At 37.4% G+C, this 21,462-nt stretch overlaps 1 protein-coding gene across 12 annotated transcripts in view; it reads right to left on the reverse strand.

Annotated features, from left to right (window-relative positions):
* Positions 1–1,770: 1,770 nt before the first annotated feature.
* Positions 1,771–21,462, reverse strand: part of Hycc2 (hyccin PI4KA lipid kinase complex subunit 2) — a 72,290-nt gene continuing 52,598 nt past the window's right edge. For 6 of the 12 annotated variants that reach the window (XM_006244984.4, XM_063267184.1, XM_063267185.1 and 3 more), the window contains 4 exons: positions 19,329–19,445; positions 18,762–18,849; positions 14,650–14,809; positions 1,771–9,138 (listed from right to left, as the gene is read on the reverse strand). In XM_006244984.4, the coding sequence (XP_006245046.1) occupies positions 8,540–9,138; positions 14,650–14,809; positions 18,762–18,849; positions 19,329–19,445 (964 nt within the window). In that variant the 3' untranslated portion in view covers positions 1,771–8,539. Of the gene's footprint in view, positions 9,139–13,564; positions 13,903–14,649; positions 14,810–18,761; positions 18,850–19,328; positions 19,446–21,462 lie in introns of all 12 variants that reach the window. The other 6 variants (XM_017596454.2, XM_017596455.3, XM_039083620.2 and 3 more) reach the window with 3 other exon arrangements.

A 21,462-nucleotide genomic window follows, 5' to 3' on the forward strand; every position in this document is an offset into this window, starting at 1 on the left:
CCAAATATCAGCAGATTGGCATGAAGCTATATATTCCCTTTCAAGGCTCAGAAGAGGGGGCAGAAAATAAGAGTGAATTATTTTTAATTTCCATATTTATTCAATGCCCATTAATAATTCAATAGTATGTATTCACTGTAGTTTCTCTAGATTCTCATTTCTAGTTTTAGTCAGTTGATCAAATAACTAAGTTACATACATTTTAGTATGATTGATTTTAGAGAAAGTCTCATGGATTACTGAGAATAAGTATTCCATGCTGCTGAACACAATATTCTGGGTATCTGTTATGTACATTTGATCTAAGATGTTTCACTGACAACTCTGGGAGTCATTGCTACTGCTGAGAGTTGGATAATAGTTACCCACTATTTTGTAGAAAGATGAAGTATTTGTAGAAAGCTTCCTTCTCGGCATGGCATGGCCATTATACTCTTGAACTCAGAGCTGTGACCTAGACATAACATGTATAATACAAGACTGGGCTAGTCAACATTCTATAGTGAAGGGATGAGGGACTCATCAGGCTCCTTCCCTCCCTGGACATCTACATACAGGCAACTAGTGGTTGCAAGGGAAGAGGTTCACAGGTCCCCAACCTCCCCTCATCATTTTATTACCAGTTAATAGCTGCCTAGGAGTCATGTTTGCTGTATAAGCATAAAGACCCAGAACACACATAAAAATGGCCAATTATGGCTTTATTCTTAGGAGCCCAGGCTGGCTTCAAACTTAAATCATGATCTTCTTATACACACTTTGTTCCAAAATTGTGGAGGCAGAGACAGGATTCCTGGGACTTCTGGCCAGCCAGCCTCGTTTTCACTGCTGAGCACCAGGCCACTGACACTGTCTCAAAGAGGCTGTTATTCTTGAGGATGGAATCCCAGGTTTTCTTCTGGCCTCTGCACACACACACACACACACACACACACACACACACACACACACACACACACGTGAACCCTGCCACCCCCAGATGCATTAAAAAGAAAAGTCAGCAGTGCTGGAGGGAGTACAGGAGAGGGGCAAAGGGCAACTCTGAGCTTCCTCATTAATAAAGCTGGCTCCTCTGTAAACAAGGATTTGGCTGCTTTAGTGTTAAATCTGTGTCCCTACAATGAGCATACCAAAATGTAGAGCTGTTCTATATGTTTTATGGACCAATTTCACGTACGCTTTTATAATTAAAAAATTTACTCGTGTGTATGTGTAGAGGCCACAGGAAACCTTGTGGAGTTGTTCTCCTTACATCATGTAGGTCCCAATGGTTAGTCTCAGGTCATCAGGCTTAGAGACAGACATTGTTACTAGATAATGCTTCTTAGTGGCCCTAATCCTGCTCTGAAACACATTTTCGCATTCTGTAGTCCAGGATGACTACAGCAATCCTCCTGCCTTAGCCACGGAGCGCTGGGATTACAGGTGTGTGCCATCACAACAGAATTTTTGTCTTTGTGTTATTTTCTGGTGTCGTCTAAATTTAAAGTATTGCCTTACTTTTTAAGATATATATTAAAAGTTCAGATATACACAAGCAGGTGTGATGATGTAATCCCAGCACAGGGGAGGCAGACATGGCTGGATCTCTAGGACTTATATGCTAGCCTGGTCTACATGGCAAGTTCTAGGCCAGCCAGGGCTACACAGTGAGATTCTATTTCAAAATGAAATAAAATCAGACACATAAGTAAAATCACATTTAAAAATACAATGAAAGGACTATGATAAAGTATAAAGCTAAGGTAAGATACAATCAACTCAGCGAGATCCAGTTAAAAGCCAAATGAAGCTGTATTTTATACAAAAGAAAATGTACATTCCTTATGTAGCTAGATACATCAGGGAGACATGACATATCCCTCAAGAGACATATTTAACATCTGAGATGTTATGTTTCTGCATTGCAGACGGATACTCAATTTTATACATCTTTATTTACAATAACTTAAAATATTTTTCATCTCTGGCAGATATGTACAAGTTCAACAGTGACACATTTCACATTTCAACAATCAACAGCATTAGTCCATTCAATAAGACAAGATAACGGCTCACATGCACCAGTACATATGATCTTAAATGTGCATTTTGGTTTTTTTCTTCAGCTCTGAAACAAAAGAAAGAAAGATTTTTCACTAGTCCCAAGTTGAAAGGACATCTCTCAATAAAGATCATACTTTGTACACGCCGGCAGAATTTTCAGCAGCAGAATCCTCTCAATACCTGGGACATTTATCCCAAGCTACACATTGATATTGGCTGACAATAAGAACAGGCTGATCAAATATATCCTTCTTAGGAAACAAATAATCAGAATGGGATATTCTGTTTGCTATTATAGAAATCACATTACATAAAGCCAAGGTAGTAAAATCCGTGCACTGCTAAACATTTTCATTTAACCAGTTTTAAACTGAATGTAAAGCCAGCCTAGTTTTTAGAAGAACCAAAAAGATCCAGTGTAAAATACACGATAAACCTCATACTAATATTTTTAACATCACACAGAACATATCTTTATACTGTATTCAGATAATAAAATTAAAAATAAAAACCATTATCAGTCATTATTTGAAGGCCAATCTTCTTTTCCCAAGAACAATACATTTTTGTTTGTCTGTCTGTCTGTCTGTCTGTTGTTTTGAGACAGGGTCTAACTGTGTAGCCTTGGCTGTCCTGGAACTCACTCTATAGACCAGCCTGGCCTTGAACTCAGAGATCAGTCTACCTCTGCCTCCAAGTGCTGGGATTACAGGCATGTACCACCACACACCAGTTAAGTACTTATTAACTATAATGTGGTATTAAAAAATTAAAGAACTTGTTCGAAATAGTTAAAAAACAACTATAATTCGTTATTTAAGAGATCATTAAACAGCTTAAACCCTTTAGATCTTTTTGGCCGACATATTTTAAAGCAGTTATTTTGGCTTCCTTTAACCCAATCATATGCAAAGACAAAAAGTAGTCAAGAGTGAACACAGACATAAATGCAAACTAACCTAACCATGTCAATTTAGCTACGATTATACTAGAAATAAATGCCACTGTCCATTGAGGGGTACCTTTCAATAATTTTCCCTAGACAACCCATAATATACAATATACCATCTTCAGGAGTTTCCCCCTTTATATTCAATACTGATACGCAAAATCCTTAATTTTAATAAAAATGTCCTAAGGAATAAAATTAAGACTTATTCTTTAAATGGTACTTTCAGTGGAGTACTGACATCTTACTGATGTAGGGAAAAACAGGACATTGTCTATTTACCCTATGTGTTTTTTAGTTCAAATAATATATTAATATTTGTTTCCCTCAGGGTTAGAAAGCAATCACTACATCAAAGAGGGGTACATTCCTTAATGCTTTAAAAAGGATTTATCAGAAACATTTTCTTTGGTAAATTTTATAAATTGATGAGGATGTAAAAATGTCTTCTGATATGATTAACACTGAACTGTTTACACTCCAATACAGCAAGCCATATAGCAAAGTAGCAGATGGGGAGAGATTATCCAATTAAGTTCATTTTTCTTTGTCAATAAAAACACCTACCTCCAGATGCTCAAGTTTTAAAAAAGACTGGCTTATATCTTAAAATACACCTAATTCTACTTTCTTTTGGTAAAACCATATTAAAATGTAGTAGTCTAATTAATATCAGACATACAAATGTGCCTTAATTTGTAAACATTAAGAAACCCATCCTTTTGAAATTCAGAAGCAAAACATAGAAAGTTTACTTCTGTGGCCTTCGGCCAGTTATTCCACACAACCCTACATTTCTGTGAAACTGTATCCTGAATTGTTTGGTCTTGACCATATTTCTCATAGGACAAATGGCTAACATTACAAAAATGTTGGAGGAAAAGAGATGCTGTCAGGGTCAGATGGAATGCAGCTACCTCAAGGACAAGAGGCGGGGTTGTGCCTCCGCAGTAGTTCCACACGTGTGAACCGCCCACTAGGTTCACACAATAGAAACAATACTAGAATTTGGCTCATCTCCTTTGCATGGAAAACTGTACCAATCTGATGACTCATGATGCTATTTTTACACTGTATCCCATGTTTATATAATCTGGTAAATATTTTTAAGAGGTTAAAGTGCCACCAATAGCTAGTTTTCAATCACTTATTTTGGAGACCACTTTGGGAAAATTAAAAGTATTACAGCATCTCACCAACTCAGTGGTGAAGCAGTGACAGGAGTCATCCAGCTTGGGGAAAGCCTCCTGTCTCAATGCTTAATATAACCAGTGCAGAAAAGTTGCTCTAGGATTTCTGTAGAATTTCTGATCACTAGCATGACATATTAGTCTTTTTAAATTAAAAAACTATATAATTAGAATACTAAGTCTTTTTGTTAAATTAAAAAAACCCATACTTTATAATGCAATCCAAGTTCAGAAATGGAGTGGTCTCCCTTCTCAATGTTGGTACAGTACGTTACCTTACCCACAAAGACAGAAACTAGTACTTTCATTTATAAATGAATATATAGTAAATTAAATGAGACATCTGATTGTCAACAACTGAAGTACTTAAGATGGACCCAAAGAAACCTCATAAGGGAGGTAGGAAAACCACTGCATTGACGTATTCACAGAAGCAGTGCAAACAAACACAGCACGAGAGAGCTCTTCTAACAAATTTAAAAGCTACTAAGTGGGATGAGACTACCGGTTGGAGACACTGCACTCTGTGGCTAAGACTACCACCCTTGAGTCATTTTATACGGTTTATGTTATAATGACAGAGACCACTGCTCATGGACTCATACATTTACACTCACTGTAAATCTCTTCAATCACATTGAGGAATATTGCTCTTAATCTTCTCTAAGCACAGTAAGGAACATTCTCTCTCTAGATTAAAAATTAATGGAACTGAGCTTTATCTTTACTTTGCAATCCTCCGCAGTATAGCTTTTAAATAGTTAGAAACACTGATCAAGGAAATTTCATTGGGTTTATTTTGCATTTAAACAAATCCCCAGAAATACAAATAACCTGGCAGCATATAACTGTTATGTGGTAGAAAATTCACAAGGCATAAATTAGAAAAGAATAATGTGCATTTTGAACACATCCCCATCTGTATTAATTATTTTACTTTTTTTCCCTCTGGAATTAATATCTTTCTTAATGTGTTCATCAGGTACTGGGGCAGAAACAAAGAAACAGCAGAAATGGAAGTGTTTCATATCACATTTACCAAAGTCTGGATAACTAGAGGCAAAGAGGCATCAACATGAACGGGACTAGAGACAAGGTTTGACTATGGCCCAGCTTCTTAGCCATGGGCCTTACTTAGTCTACAACCTCTGCTGAGCCTCAGTGCCCTGATGATGAATGCATGTGTGGCAGAGAGAAGAGCCAAGTTATTTCTAGGGTCTCTTCTAGCACAGAAATCCTGATCTGCAATAAATGGGCACACAACAGTGGGCTGGGAAAAAAGGGATGTTGGTAAAGGACCAAGATTTTAAAAGACAACTCTTCCCTCCCCAGCTTCTAAGTTAAGTTTTTACTTTATATTTTAGCTTTCTTACCAGTAAAAGTAACTGAAAGTCATATAGAAGAACTCTTCAAACCTTCAGATATTGTAGTCCTTAACCCAGTGCAGATGGCATCGGTCATTTTTTGAATTATATAAAACAAATATTTTCCCCAAAATGTCCTTTTTCTATTAGTGTGATGATGCTTCATGAAAGTGGAGAAATATTAAAGGGAATTTGTTAAAGGATAAAGTACGGACATTTCTGACTTTCTATGACATTTCTAACAGCTGCTGAGTAACTTTACAAAAATCATTTTAAATTCAATGCTGGTAACACAAAATGGTTGAAAATATCATTAGAAAATTGGATAGTTTGTTTAATTTTAATTAATTTCATTTTAACTGTTATTTTATACAGAAAATGTATTCTAAGACCCTGGTTATAAAGTGTATATGAAGAATTTCTTCACTGAGACCAAATTATAACCCAAGGAATAGGAAGCAAATGTTACAGGGTTGTGAAATATTACTTGGGATGTATATACAAAGTCTACGAAATACCGATAAAAGATATCCTTTAAGATGAAAAAAAAACTTTTTTTCTTTTTCTTCTCTGAGACAGGGCTTCCTTCTCTGTGTAGCTCTGGCTGTCTTAGAACTCACTCTGTAGACCAAGCCAGCCTTGAACTCAGAGATCCACCTGCCTCTGCCTTTGGAGTGCTGGGATTAAAGGTGTGTGCCATCATTCCTGATTCTGAAAAATATCTTAAAACCAACCCTTCAGTTATAACAGTTCTAATCAAAGGATGTTTTCTTATACTTACAACAGTTTATGCTATACTTTCAAATTGTTTGGTATTCTTTTGTGCTTTATCTAAAACGCTTGGTTTAAATGTCAATCTGTGTGCACTTGAGCCCAGCGACCTCCAGCATAAAGTAGGCATGTTTTGCTGTATAAGACTGATACCTTCCTTTATGCACTAGAAAGCTTCTCCATTTAGTAGGTTACAAAAACATTTTCACTATTTTTTTTTACTGTTTTACAACTCTGTTTTTTTTAGTTTACTTGGTATCTCTTAATTACTTAAATTAGTAGAAATAGGGCTAAAATATGTCTGTGATAAATAGACATGTCATATGCATATTATAATCAATCAATAGATCACATATCAGCTTTTAGCCTTACTCCAAACTTTGGCAATGATATGGATAATAGCTGAGGTTCTAGTTTTCTATTTGCTGGGAGCTGAAAAATGTTACAAACTATCAAATCTAATTAAAGGTTATACTAACACAATGCTCCCTAAACTAATAGACAGACAGACTACTCTTCCAAAAATGGTGGCTTATGTGTGAAAAAAAATGAGAGTCGTTTTCCTGGTTATTTATCAAACTTTATGGTAAATAGAGATAAAACAACTTTGTCAATTAGGAGAACACTTGCTTCCTATAAAGGCAGTATAATTTCCATTCACAATACCATAAAATGTCTACATGTAAGAGAGTGTGTGTAACTGATGTTTTTGAGATGGGTAATTCATAGCAATTGAAGTCACAATACTGATTTTTAAAATTCTAATATATTCCCTTCTTTTTCAAACAAAGCCTGAGACCCAGAAGAGATTATAAGAAAGTCTTATCCAACCAAATCACAACAAAGAGCCTTTAAACTAATAATGCATTTTTGTAGCCTCTTAGCAGTTACCAAATGCTACTGATTTACATTCAACATCTAGTTTACTGGCATGATTTCAAAGTTTTATAAAAACGAGAAACTTTGCAGATAATCAGAAGATACACAAACTGCAATAAACACAAAGGCAGTGTGGTCCTTGTGGAGAAATCAAGTCAGTACCCTCTGGTAGAAATGTTCTATACAAATGTGTCACATTGAAGCATCAGTGTTTTCAACCAATTATCTGTCCCTGATGTATTTCCTTGGAGTATATAATCTCAGGACTTTAGGTTTCTGTATCCAATATCTGACTGAATCTAGGTACATCTAGGAAGCAGCTGAAAGGGTTTCTCTAGTCTGATATCTCAGAGAGTAGACTGAGAAATTCCTCTCTTTACCTGAAGATGTACAGTTTCTACTTCAGTCATCACCAACTCACAAAGGAAAGGAAGAAAGAAAACAATTATAGCTTTACCTCATATACAATCTCACACAAATTAAACAAACACCCTTCCCCCAACAAAACCCCAGCACCATAATATCAATCATTCCTAGGAAATAGAACATGCCCCTTTGAGTCTCTGATTTGTTAATTCAAACTTTAAGGGCGGAAATGTCCTTAAGTCCTTGTGGGAAGAGGGAAGACCTGTTGTTAATGACTATAGAGCCATTGAGAAAGTGCATTATCAATTAGAGAATCAACTTAGAGCCACACCCTCCAATGGAGGTGGTCACAAATTGATTTAAATGCCTCAATAATTAAATATTTGTGTCCTTGGGATAAAATAAGGGGGCAGTCAGCCTCATTTTAATAAAAAAAATTGCAGTAGTCTACCGCCTTCCCCCATGCTACCCAAGAATATAAAATTGCACAGACTCAGAGAAAGCCCAAAGTCATAGCAGAATCTCTGAGGCACTCCTGGTTAAGAGAAAAAAATATGATCCAGTTATCTTCATAGTTCCATAGATTATGTGAACAAACCCGTTTTGTTTTTAAACAAAAGCCAAAGAGTCACTTCATAGGGATCCTATACACCATTTCCTCTAACATCTCCTCAGTCTCACAGTGTTGAAATGGGACCGATCAGCCTACGATGGATTGCACATCACCCAAGAGAAAGGAAGGCAGGGAAAGGCAAACATTTTACACTGCTTCACAAACACATTTAAGGGAATAGGTGAGAGGTTAAAGAAAGGAAAGGAAAACCTTATTGCTGTTTCCATACAAAATACAGTATGAGATACCTAAGCTAAGTCAAATCTGATGACAGTGACATCTTTTTCACAATGCGGGATGACGTGTCTTGCACAATGAAATGTTCAGTGTAGAAGGGAAGCAGAACAAGGGGACACCAGAACTACACCTGGGATATTAGCTGCATATTGAAACTTGGGGATCGAGACTGCTTGGTTAAGGGGGCTCCTGGGCTGAGGAGCTCTTTACCTTCACCAGCATGACCTAGCCGGTCTTCTTGTAGACTGATAGTTGAGTATCTATTAGTATTTGTAGCTGCTAGGTTAGTAACTCCCTCAGTGCCAACCCCAATGCTGGTACTTGCTTGACCACCATTTACATAGTCAAAAGATTTACTTGAGGAAGCACTGGCTGTCCGGATTAGGCTTAGACTATTGGTTTTTGGCACCACCTGGCCTGCAGGCAGGCTCAAGTGTTTCTTCATCGGTGTCAGCTCAACTGAATCTATGCTGAGATCTGCTTGTTGTAGAAACTGCTTCCCAACTACTGAATCTCGAGGGCTCTCGTTGGACTTGATGGCTGATGCTGTTTCTTTGTCTTTGGCGGAACGCCCAGTTGCTACTTTCCGTAAGCTTCCCCTCTGAGAAGAGGAGGATGGTTTGGTCCCATGTGGTTGGCTGCTGAGAGAAGCCCCCGATGAAAATCCTTCATCTGCATCATTCATGTTTAAGGACTCCTCTCCTCCATTTAGACCCTCAGCACCTAAAAGATAAATCAGACACATTATAGCTAAATTAAATAAAAAGCAGCTGTGAATACACTGACCTAATCTCATGAACGTTTGTTAAAGATTTGCAATGATCTCAGTAGTTTAATTTAGGGGAATAAACTTCTACACAGAATCCTAACACAGCATTCATTGCTTTCTTCTGGCTTTATTTGCCCTGGGTTTGTAAAAACTGTCCACAAATATTAACTAGTAAACTATCAACATCTAAGGCATAGAAAACTAAAATATAACACTTTAAAACCATACTATATCCATTGAAAGTCACCATATCTATGTATTTTAAACAAAACTCTTTCCTCAGTTCTCTTTAACCTACTATACAAAACACACTGTAACACTGTACAAAAGGGATTCTCTTCTAATTTCAGTTACCCGGTATTGTACCTAGCCATTTAGGCCTACAGGTCCTTTTTAAATTATAACATTAAAAACATTATCTATTTGACAGCTAACTGCATTTACATAGTTTTGTTAATACATTTCTCTTTAATATCTACAAAATCTGTTGACTCACTGCTGTAATAACTTCACCATCACATTTTGTCTTATGGACACACCCTCACATCGATTTCCATGTTTTCCTGGACTGAGTGTGAGGCAGCAATGGTGTCTGTGCTCCGTCTCTAACAGTTACAGCTTGGCAGGAGATGGAGTGCTGCCACCTACAGCGCCCTGCATTCCACAGTGCATCTCACACAGTAACTGCACTTAGTCAAAGGACCTTCATCTTGCATTTTTTGTGGGTGAGAATCACATGATACAATGAGCTTGCAGTTTCCAGACAGCCCAATTCTCTTACGAAAAGTGTGATCAAACAGTCTCAAAATTAATGTTTTCTTCTTTCAAAAACTGAAAATACCTTTCCCAGACTGAAAGAAAGTATGAATCTATAAAACAGATATTAATGTTATAGTTAAGGTAAAATGTTAGAGAACAATGTAAATACTAATTTGAGATACAGGTTACCTAAGAAAAATGTATATATTCAAACACAATCTTTTACTTAACATAGCACCTGAAAAATAAAAATATTTCTTAGCTATATTTCTTCACATGGACTAGTTATTTTACTTCTAAAAAAGAATCAAATTAGGCTATTCTTAAAGCAAAAGGCAACTTGTTACATATATATATAAATATAAGTATCTACAGCAATTTAATATTTAATCAACATGCAAAGCCATGTGGAAATACATTTACTAAAAATAACAGCAACTGACACTACTTCTCTCAATCAATCCTGTCAAAAGAACTGAGGATTATAGACGTGAAAATAAACATTTTAGATAATTTTCATATTACCTTTTAATAATTGACTTAAAATTAATATAAAGATTCCAAATATTCAGAAATATTAATATGAAATTCCATTTATCTAAGTAGTTAGGACAGGAAACTGAGAGACTTAGTGCTAGCTTTCAGAGTTGCTTCATGCATATCTGACGCCCAAGCAGTATGGCCATAAGGATGATAACACAAAAAGCCACCATGCAAGAGAATCTATGGCTGTTTTATATGGACAATGATTACACATAACTCAAAGGCACTGTCTCAAAAGCTTAGAGTCCTCTTTTAATTTAAACACATAATAAACAAGCTCATCTAAATTTTTATTAGTATTATTATGTGTGTATTGGTGTCTGCTGTGTACGTGTGTAGAAGGCAGAGGACGGTTTTGTGGAATTGGTTTTCTTCATCCACTTTTATGTGGGCTCAGAATATCAGGCTTGCATGGCAAGCACTTTTAATAACAACAATTTTGCCTGCCCTAATAAATACGTTTTTATCATTAAACTATTTAAAACATCATTACTACAAATATGTTTTATTTTAAAATAAATATACGTGTAATAAAATAAATATACTAATCTTTTTATAGAATGCTCCAGCATTCTAGAAAATTACCAAAATTCTTGTACATTTTAATCAATTTCCTTTTCTCTGTCTTCAAAGCCTTCAAAGCAAGCCAGGTGTGGTGATGCACACTTTTTTTTTTTTGGTTCTTTTTTTCGGAGCTGGGCACCGAACCCAGGGCCTTGTGCTTCCTAGGTAAGCGCTCTACCACTGAGCTAAATCCCCAGCCCCATGATGCACACTTTTAATCCTAGCACAAAGGGAGAAGAAGGAAGCTCTCTCTGAGTTTGAGGCCAGTCTGGTCCACTGAGCAAGTTCTAGGACAGTCATGGCTACACAGAGAAACCCTATCTCACAAAAATAAAAACAAAAAACCTACCATCACCACCAAAAACAAAACAAAATAACAAAAAACATAGGAAGTAAAAATGCAATTGAGTCTCAAAATATATTTCCTTTTATAGTATTTCTGTAGGTGACAACACCCACTACTCAAAGACATGACCGAAAGGGATTTCACTGATTTTGTTGTTGTTGTTGTTAATAGTTGATTTACCTATAAATTGTGCATGTACTAATACTTTTTTTTTTTTTTTTGGTTCTTTTTTTCGGAGCTGGGGACCGAACCCAGGACCTTGCGCTTCCTAGGTAAGCGCTCTACCACTGAGCTAAATCCCCAGCCCCCGTACTAATACTTTTTAAAGCCATTATTAATTTAGGATAAAAGATATAAGTCTTTTTTTTTTTTTTTTTTTTTTTTTTTTTTTTTGAGACAGGGTCTCACTATGGAGCTCTGGCCAGTCTGGAACTCACTGTGTTGACCAGGCTGGCCCTAAGCTTACAGAGATTGACTGTCTTGTCTCCTGAGTGATAGAATTAAAGGCTTGTACTACCAGACCTAGCTTCAAACACACTAAAGAAATGTTTTGACTCGCCTTGAAATCTACCCCAAACTAACAGTTTAATTCTAATGGGGTCTCAATAGAATTAAAACAGATATCCAAAAGGAATTACTACTTGGCTGTTTTCAAAGTATACGACTGATGAATTAGAAGCAATGCTTCAAGTGTCATTCTTATAAGAGTTTCATCAACTGCTAATATATGGCATTACTTTTCATGCAAATACTTGCAATATACTAACAATTGTTACTTATAATCATTGAACGCTTTACTTAGTTATCAAGAATGAGAAATAGGGGCTGGGGATTTAGCTCAGTGGTTAGAGCGCTTACCTAGGAAGCGCAAGGCCCTGGGTTGGGTCCCCAGCTCCGGAAAAAAAGAACCAAAAAAAAAAAAAAAAAAAAAAAAGAATGAGAAATAGACTGTTGTTCAGTTTGGGTCCACTACGGTTCCAAATCTATTCATTTTCTCAATTTCTTTCCTTTCCTTTTCTTTTTTTCTCTTCCTTCCTTCCTTCTTTCCTTCCTTTCTTCCATCCTTCCTTCTTTCCTTCTTGCATTTTAACAAGATGCATCTAATTGTTAGGTGCATAAAGATAAAGAGATACAAAAGGACAAAAAGGGAAGGCCACATCTTCCACAGCCATGTCAAGAAGGATCTCTAAAACAGTACCAACTTTGGGGTCATTAGGTCATGCACATGCAATACTGTTAAATAAAGTAAAGTCAATTTGGTCAAATAGGTGAGGAACTAAGGGTACATTTAGATTCTTACTGAGCATGCTCAAATTTCTAACACACCAAAGAGAAAGATACTTCCTTAAAGTAGAAGGCAAATATTTTATGTGTATATTTGGTCTTTAAAATAAACAGAAGTCATTGATGTCTTTTAAAGCTACTTACAGGTTTATTAGTATAAGGTTTTATAGTGGTACTCCAGGGGCAATATAAACTACATAATGAAACCATCTGGCTGCAGTTCTCTTTTCCATAAGGCTAGCTCATTGACATTTCATCCAAAGCAGCAGGCAAACACCTTCCCATCAGAGACATGCTCCTTTTTACAGGTAGAGATGGAGCAGAGTTCTTATGTGCAAAGTATTACATTGTAGAAACAGGATCTTCTCTGTGCTTGATCTGTAAATATCACATTTCACTCCATCTGGGAGCTATAACCACTATATATATTTGTGTATAAAAGGTAAAGTGTAGTATGCTCCAGGATAGCACATTTACAGAGAAAAGATTTCAGTAATTACTACACAACTTAATCCAGCTGATGAGAAGCCAATAAATACCAGCATTCTCTGTCAGAAACTGGAAATACTTATTAATTGGACACCCTAGGAAAACAGATAAATGCCAGCTCCACTTCAATTTCTTAAACGTACTAATATTTCAAAATTCTCTTCACAGACTTTTAAAGAATAAATCCTAAAAATGACTAATAAGGCTCATGACCATTGGGTGTATTTTTTTCTAATGTTAAGAGTAAACATGCTCAGTAATGAAAAATCTGAAGCATTTGCAGACCTTTTCATCCAGGCCCCTGCCTTGTTAGTAGCCATGCCAAGCTGCTGTTTGATGACACAGGGATGCAGACTCCAGGCCAGCACAAATGGCAACTGAAGATTGTACCTAACCTGGTGCTAGGCATATGGGGAGGAGGGTTGCTTTGCAAAGAGGAGCTAGTACACCCAGGGGTAGTGGAGACACACACTAGAATGTAAAGGTGCTCTGCTTGGGGACAGAGAGCCAGGATCCTTCTCCAGCAACTGCCTCACTGCCTTCTGCCTCCTCATCTCTGTCCTACCCTCTGTTGTGGCTGCTGCTGAGTTGGGCTCCGGCGAGCCATGCTCAGGGGTCCTGCGCACCAGCACCTCCCCCTCTTGCACACGTTTGATCCCTAGGTCAGTGGAGCCGTGTTGGATCGGGGAGCCAGGAATACTCGAGTCAGCCTCGTTTGAGAAGTCAAAGCCATCTGGGATTCAACATATAACATTTTAGTACTTTTTTTTGTGCTGCTCTATTCTTTTCTGAGCATTCTGACCCAGGCAGATAAGAGAATGTATATATGGATATGATATTAACACATACACTGTCTATATAGTTACATGTGTGTGCACAGCCTGCACACACATAAGGCAGCAGATGAACAATGTGAGGTTTGCAAATGAATGGGACAGAAAAATTAGGATCATTAAGGTGACACTTTCTCTTAGGCAAGACAGCTTGACTGTTAAGTACCAAATGTCTGTAAAATATTGCTGGGTTCAGCTCTTAGAATAAAAAAAAGCAAATACAAAAATCCAAAACTAAGGACCAATCCTTTTATGCACAGTTTGTATTATACTTTAGTTGGACCAGGCATATAATTTTCTCCCACAGTGCTCATACAGGTACCTTTTATCCAGCTAATAGGCTTACGGCAACTTTCTCCCCTTATTTTTATCACTAGCTTTCAAAAAAAAAAAAAAAAGACAAAATTTGGCTAAGTCTTATTTTACATTATATCATTAATTGAACAGTCTAGCATCTTCCTACTTTATAAACAGATATATATTTACATTAAAATAACTGTATTATCACATTTCTCCTACCATTTTTAAATGAAAATATTTTACATTACTACATACAGCATTAATTACTATCAAGCATTTTAACATTCTGTATAAACAGTGTAAGTTTACTTGAATCCATAAGTAAACTATGGGAATTTTATTCTTACCTTCTCTTCTCCATCTATGACGACGAATTGAAGCTGTTGTAATTGCAGTCCGAGAGATTCTCGGCACTGTTGGAGTGACTTCCACTTTAAGTACTTTCTGGCCTTCTTGTGAAGAATCAGGTGCATCAAATGGTAATGAGTTTTTCATGGCATTTGCCACCTAAAATGATAATATAAGTTTATACAAATTTATAACCAACAAACAGCGTTTAGCCTATACTATGATACATTTCTGATATTTTTGAACACATACAGCTTATATAACATATGAAATTGTATGATATAAAAGGACAAATATGTCAAAATGTTTATTTCTAACATTATGTATTTTTCAGTAGGCTTTTCAAATAAAAATTTATAATTAAAATAAGGATTCTATAACCTACTGGATTCTTGAAGTTGTTGAGTTTCAAATGGAAAGAACATTCCAAAGAAAAATGTTTAAATATTTGTAACCAAGATATAAAACAAGTTAGAATAAGTGCCTGCTTTATCATGTAAGTAGCAGAAAACGTAATCTGTTAGAACGGTAACACTCTCCTGCACTCCTATGCATCCACAAGCAGAGATTTCTCCTAATACATGATGACAGTATGTGTCCCATGCCTCTACGGAGAAGACTGGGAAACCCGATTGGTAAACAATTGTTATCCAACTGGTTTGTCTGTTAACCAGTAAGTAATAATCCAGCAAGGACTTTGAGCTGTAAGAATGTCTTTCTTTCCTTCGCACATGTAGGATACAGCAACCTGGGTAAGAACGTCTGATCCACCCACAGACCCAGAGTAGGAAGGTGTTCCAAGGTTTGGTGAATATAATCAAGGTCTTGTCAGTAATATAGAGGATGCTTGTTTCTTTATTTTGTTTGGAATATAGCTCTAGATATGAAAAACATGCTACACATTAGTAAATTTATCTTAATCTTAAAATTAAAAATGGTATAAATAAATAAAATAGCTTTAAAAAACTATCCTAGGTAGAAAATGCATAAACATTTTAAACATCACAGAACCACCACAGAAAAGTTTAATAATTAGTAAGAAACAAAAGCAAGTCAAGTATGGTGGCACTCGTAATACAGCACCTCTAAGACCAAGACAGAATTATAAATTCAAAGCCAGACTAGGAAGCATAAGAAGGAAGAAAGGAAAGGCAGGAGAAGGCCCGTGTATAGTTAACTACCTAGAACTACCAGTATTTTGTTATCTCTTTCACATGTAGATTTAAAATACATATATATTTTCCCACTTAACCTAAGCTATTATTTTTTCTTTAAGTTCTCAAATATTCAATTTCATTAAGGCAATATCAAACTTCAATTGTTTTGTTATGAGAACACTTAAAAGACTACTTTTATTTCTTTGTGATTAAAGTAACACTGTAGGCCAGGTGGTGGCAGCAGCATGTGCCTTTAACGCCAGCACTCAAGAGCCACAGGGGGCTCTTGAGTTCAAGGTCAGCTTGGTACAGAGTGAATTCCTGAATAGCTAGGGCTACACAGTCTATTTCAAACTTCAAAAATGGAAAAAATAAAAGTACTTCTAGTACTTTTAATTTTATTTTATTTGTGTGTTGGTGATCGATCGATCTATCTATCTATCTATCTATCTATCTATCTATCTATCTATCTATCTATCTATCTATCTATCATGTGCATGCCTGGTGCTCACAAAGGCCAGAAGAACGCACCACAGCTCTTGGAACTGGATTTACAGATGGCTGGGAGCCACTCCTCTGAAGAGTAGCCTATGTCCTTAGTCACTGAGCCACCTCTCCAGCCCTTTATAATACACTTTAAGGCACTAGCTACTCTACATGTGGCATACAGGATCTAAGAGAATGAGAACTCATTACAAAACTACTTCTGCAAAGGAATAGCTAGAGTCATATTATCACTAAAGCATAACAAATGCTTCATCTTCCCCTATTGTATGCTTCCATTTGTCCTTCAAACTTTATTACTGTACATCTGTATGCATGTATAATATGTATGTGGAGGGCAGTCACTATGTTATATGGAGGTCAGAGAACAATTTTATAGAGTCCGTTCTCTCCTACCTTTATGTAGATTCTGGGGATAGAATTCAAAGTGACTGATTTGCATGGCAAATATGATCCCACTGGGTCATATTGGTGGCCCAACATTTGTATTTGATTCTTAAAAAAAATAGTGTGTGGGAGAGAATAACATGGCATAAGTGTGGAGATCAAAGGGCAGCTTTCGGGAAAAGTTCTCTGTCTACCATGAGGGTTCTACGACTGAACTCAGGCTGTCAGGTTGGCAGCAAGTGCCTTTATCTTGAGTCATCTCACAGGTCCCCTACATGTTGGTAAGCTAGTAATCTTTAAAGTAAGATTATAAGTGCAGTTTTCTTATGTCTACAGAGAATATTTTTCTTTTTGTGTACTGCGTATTAATTTTCTTTTTTTGTTTGTTTTTTGAGACAGGGTTTGTGTAGCCCTGGCTGTCCTGGAACTCTGTAGACCAGGTGGGTCTCAAACTCTACCTGCCTCTGCCTTGAGTGATGGGATTAAAGGCATGTGCCACCATCGCCTGGCTCTAATTTTACTTTATTAAAGGAAATGATTCAGAATTTATGTTTATGTGGAGAAAAATAAGCTCTTGTAGTGACTACTTCATTTCTAAACTGTCCTAGTTTTGATTATAATAATAAAATGAAGATTTCACTCAAGCTTGACAGCCTTTCTTTTCTGTACATCTGAATGAAACTGATCAGGTATGGGAGGGACAGGAGAGATGGCCATGAGAATGACAATCTGCAACTGACGGGGTAGGGACATGGGGGGCATCTCCATGACGAGACAGAGAACTGGGATAAGAGAGGCACCTAAGAATCAATGGGGGTGACCTTAGTTGTGACTCACAACATTGGGGATATAGAACCTGAAGAAGCTGTAGCCAGGTATGAACCCCAGTGGAGCGATAGAGACTCCAACCCACACACAAAATTTCAACCCCAAATGCACGCTGTCTATAAGAAATGCAGGCATGGGGGATGGAGCAGAGACTGAGGGAATGGCCAACCAATAACCTGCCCAACTAGAGACTCACCCCATGGCCAAGCACCAATCCATGACACTATTAATGATACTGTTACCCTTGCAGATAGGAGTCTAGCAAGGCTGTCCTCTGAGAGGCCCCGCCCAGCAGCTGACTCAAGACAGATGCAGACACCCACAGCCACACAGTGGATGGAGCTTGTGGACTTTTATGGAGGAACAGGAGGGAGGATTGCAGACCCCAAACAGGATAGGAACTCCATAAGAAGACCAGCAGAGTCAACTAACCTGGACCCTTGGGGCTCTCAGAGACTGAACCACTAACGAAAGAACACACACAGGCTGGACCTAGGCATCCCTGCACATATGTAGCAGATGTGCAGCTTGGTCTTCCTGTGGTCCCAAACAACAGGAGTGGAGCTATCCCAAAAAGCTGTTGCCTGTTTGTGTGAGATGCGTTCTACTAGCTGGCCTGCCTTGTCTGGCCTCGGTGGGAGAGCAAGGAAGAGCTTACCCTTGTAGAGATTTGAAGTGCCAGGGTGGTAGGATACCCAAGGGGCTCTGACCCACTCAGAGGAGAAGGGGAGAAGGGATAGGAAAGGATTGTGGGAAGGGGTGACAAGGAAAAGAGCAGTGAGCAGGATGTAAAGTGAAAAAGTAAAATAAACAGATTAACTAGACAACAACAAACCTCTGTGGCTGGCCTCTCTTTAACTGGGCTTTACTGTCTAGTTTAGAATAGCCAGGAACTTACCAAGTAGCTGAGGACCACTTCCTCCATGTGGCAACAATCTGCCTGCTTCCATGTGCTTCCAGATGCTGGTTAGTACTTGTTTTTCTCTTTTCTTAAGGATTTCAAGACATCCCCAACCCCTTCATTTTTCAAGACAAGGATTCTCTGTGTAACTCTGGCTGTCATGGAACTCACTCTGTAGACCAAACTGGCTTTGAACTCAGAGATACATCCTCCACCACTGCCTGGCTAAAACATTTTATTTTCAATTTGCATCAATGCCCACCTGCCCTTTACCCCATGGTAACATTTTGACCACTATATGCTTTAACATATATTAAAACAAACAAACACTTACCAAGAGTGGCTGAGAAAAGAGTTCTAGCTGAGCTCTATAAATGATGTCATCAAGTACTTCCTGGCCAAGGTCCCACTGTCCATTATACCTATGGGATTCATTATTTAGTATTTTCAATAGATATCTCTGGTCTTTAGAACTTAAAAAAAACCTATCCCAAGTTCTACTGCCTCCGTTATAAAACAAAACTCTTACTTCGAATTGCTCAATTGTCCTAGTTTTGGTTATAAAAAATGAAGATTTCAACTCTATGTTTATAGTAGCTTACAGATGCTTCTTTATACAAATTGTTTTTTTTAACCATGTGCTGCTATTCAGAATAATCTATTTTAAAGTATTCGTGATAATCATGATAACTATATAGAAACAATAGTTTCCCATATAGAAAACCTAAAATTCTAAGATGGCTCTAATTTTATGACTAGTCATGTTATTAATTGGCTATTTATCCAATGTGGTGCTGAATAGAAACCACATTAGAAAACAAGGCAACAGGCCTACATGAAACAAGAGTCTATAAAGAAGATAAAGAACATGTACAGGAGAATTCATCTTCTTCCTACTTACATAGCATAGTAAACTCCTGTGAGAAGTTGCACCATAAATTCAGGATCTAATACGATTCGACCACAAAGTTCCTTCCACTGTTTCTCATGTTGTCGTGGAAACCCACTCACACAAACCCTAGAAAAAATACAGTAATTAACATTTGACTCCCTGATTGACTAAATTCATAAATTTAACGACTCATCCTTCAGCTCCTGACACCTGTTAAGTGCCAGTGTCATGACCAGGTGGAGGATGTTGGTTTTTAATTTTTTTAAGCATGTCTTTATTCATAAAACATGAATTCTAGTGGACTCCATACAAAGTACTAAGTTTTCTCAAATAGCTAACAGTCTCTTTCACAGACATCCTTTTTCTGCTTCTCTCACTCTCTTTTTCCCCCCTCTCAAACATAAATATATAACTTTTTATCTATTCTAAATTGTACTGGGGAATTCCTGGACAGTACATAATCTTAAAACAACATTTCAAAATACTGTTGTTCATGAGCTCACTATTACTTATTTGATGTTTTATTTAAGCAAAATTAAATGTGCACAAATGTTACCTATTCATTTTCTTCCTTGTGCAGCCCAGTACGGCGACTGGTGACTCTCATGGACAGGGGTGTTGTTCCTTCCATAGTGGAAACATGGTGAGCAATCTCTAACAAATGTGCTGTCTGGACGTCACCTCTGCTCCTTGATACTGGAGACAGGGGCTCTGGGAGCTACTAAGCAGAATGAACTTTGTTTTCTTTCTTTTTGAGACAGTTTTATTGTGTAATCGGGGTTGGTTTGGAACTGTTTACGTAGCACAGGCTAGCCCCGAACCCACAGAGTTCCATATGCCTCTGTCACTTGAGTGCTAGGATTAAAGACTGGGATTATTGTTCCTATAACCAAGCTTGCTCTTGAATCTCTTCTGCTCTCTGCTGTATATGTCAGTATGCTCTTCTAAATTATACTCCATTTTAACACATTAGCCCGATGCTAATAAACTTCTGGACCCTCTTTTGAGAATCTTGTTTGTTGCAGGATATTTGATCATACTGCAAACCCAGAGATTGTATTATTTACTGAAAAAAAACCTGTTTCTAGTTGTGGTGTGACTTATCCCTTCGCACATACCTTTAAACCTTCTGGTTGGAATACAGACATGCACCATTAACCCCAGACAATGAAGGTAAAGTTAGTTTGTAGAAGGATGGACCCATGTTTGAAAGTGATGACTAGTTGAGTGGTAGACAAATTGACAAATCAGAGAAAGATCTGACAGAACAGGATATGCCCAACTCTTTCTCATGAGACTAGAGGAAAGGGAAGCTACTTGAGGGAGCCATGCAGTGAGGGGAAAAAAAAGGAGGCCATTTTGACTAGGAGAGTTTTACAGAGACAAGTTGCAGAGAGAACAAGTCAGACCCAGGTGAAGACCGAACGAGCCAGTGAATGAGAAGGAGCCAGAAGATTAGAACAGATCGCCAAAGCTGGTATGAGGTAATCAGCAATTCAGCCAGAGGCCCAGAGAGGAGTCAGACTGAATCAGTCAGCTTGGGGGGAGTTTGAGCCAAAACAGCGGAGTTGAACCAGCCATTTCAAAAGTTACAGTTACAGCTTATGATGTACAAGAGGTATAAGAGTGGCCATGATGCCCAAAGGAGATGCTGTCACCTCTGGAAATAGTAACAACAGAGATCACTAAAGCCACTATTAGTCAAAATATCACCAACAACTGCCTTTCATTTCACTGAGATGCTTCCAGAAGTTGTATCTTAATAGTTACAGTGTTATAACATTAGTATCAAGTTATAGTGTGCTTATGTTCATAACTTTATCAGGTTAATTATACTTGATCATAGCCAAAAGGGCAAGAAGCGAGATCAGGTTAATTATAACAAGTCAGAAGAAAAATTTTAGTGCCTTACATTAAATTAAAAATTATATACATATATAGAATATAATAAGGTAATAAAAATATTACAAATTGAAAACAGCATTATATTGATAAAATTGGCACATGCCTATAATCCCAGCACTCAAGAAACAGAAAGGAAGCCAGCCTGATCCACACAACTAATGTGAGTCCAGCCTCACCTATAGAGAAGTCTATCACTAAACCAAAAACCAGACTGTTAAAGATGAAGCTTCTAATGGAC

This window comes from Rattus norvegicus, chromosome 9 (genome assembly GCF_036323735.1).
Source record: "Rattus norvegicus strain BN/NHsdMcwi chromosome 9, GRCr8, whole genome shotgun sequence".
Taxonomy (NCBI): Eukaryota; Metazoa; Chordata; class Mammalia; order Rodentia; family Muridae; genus Rattus; species Rattus norvegicus.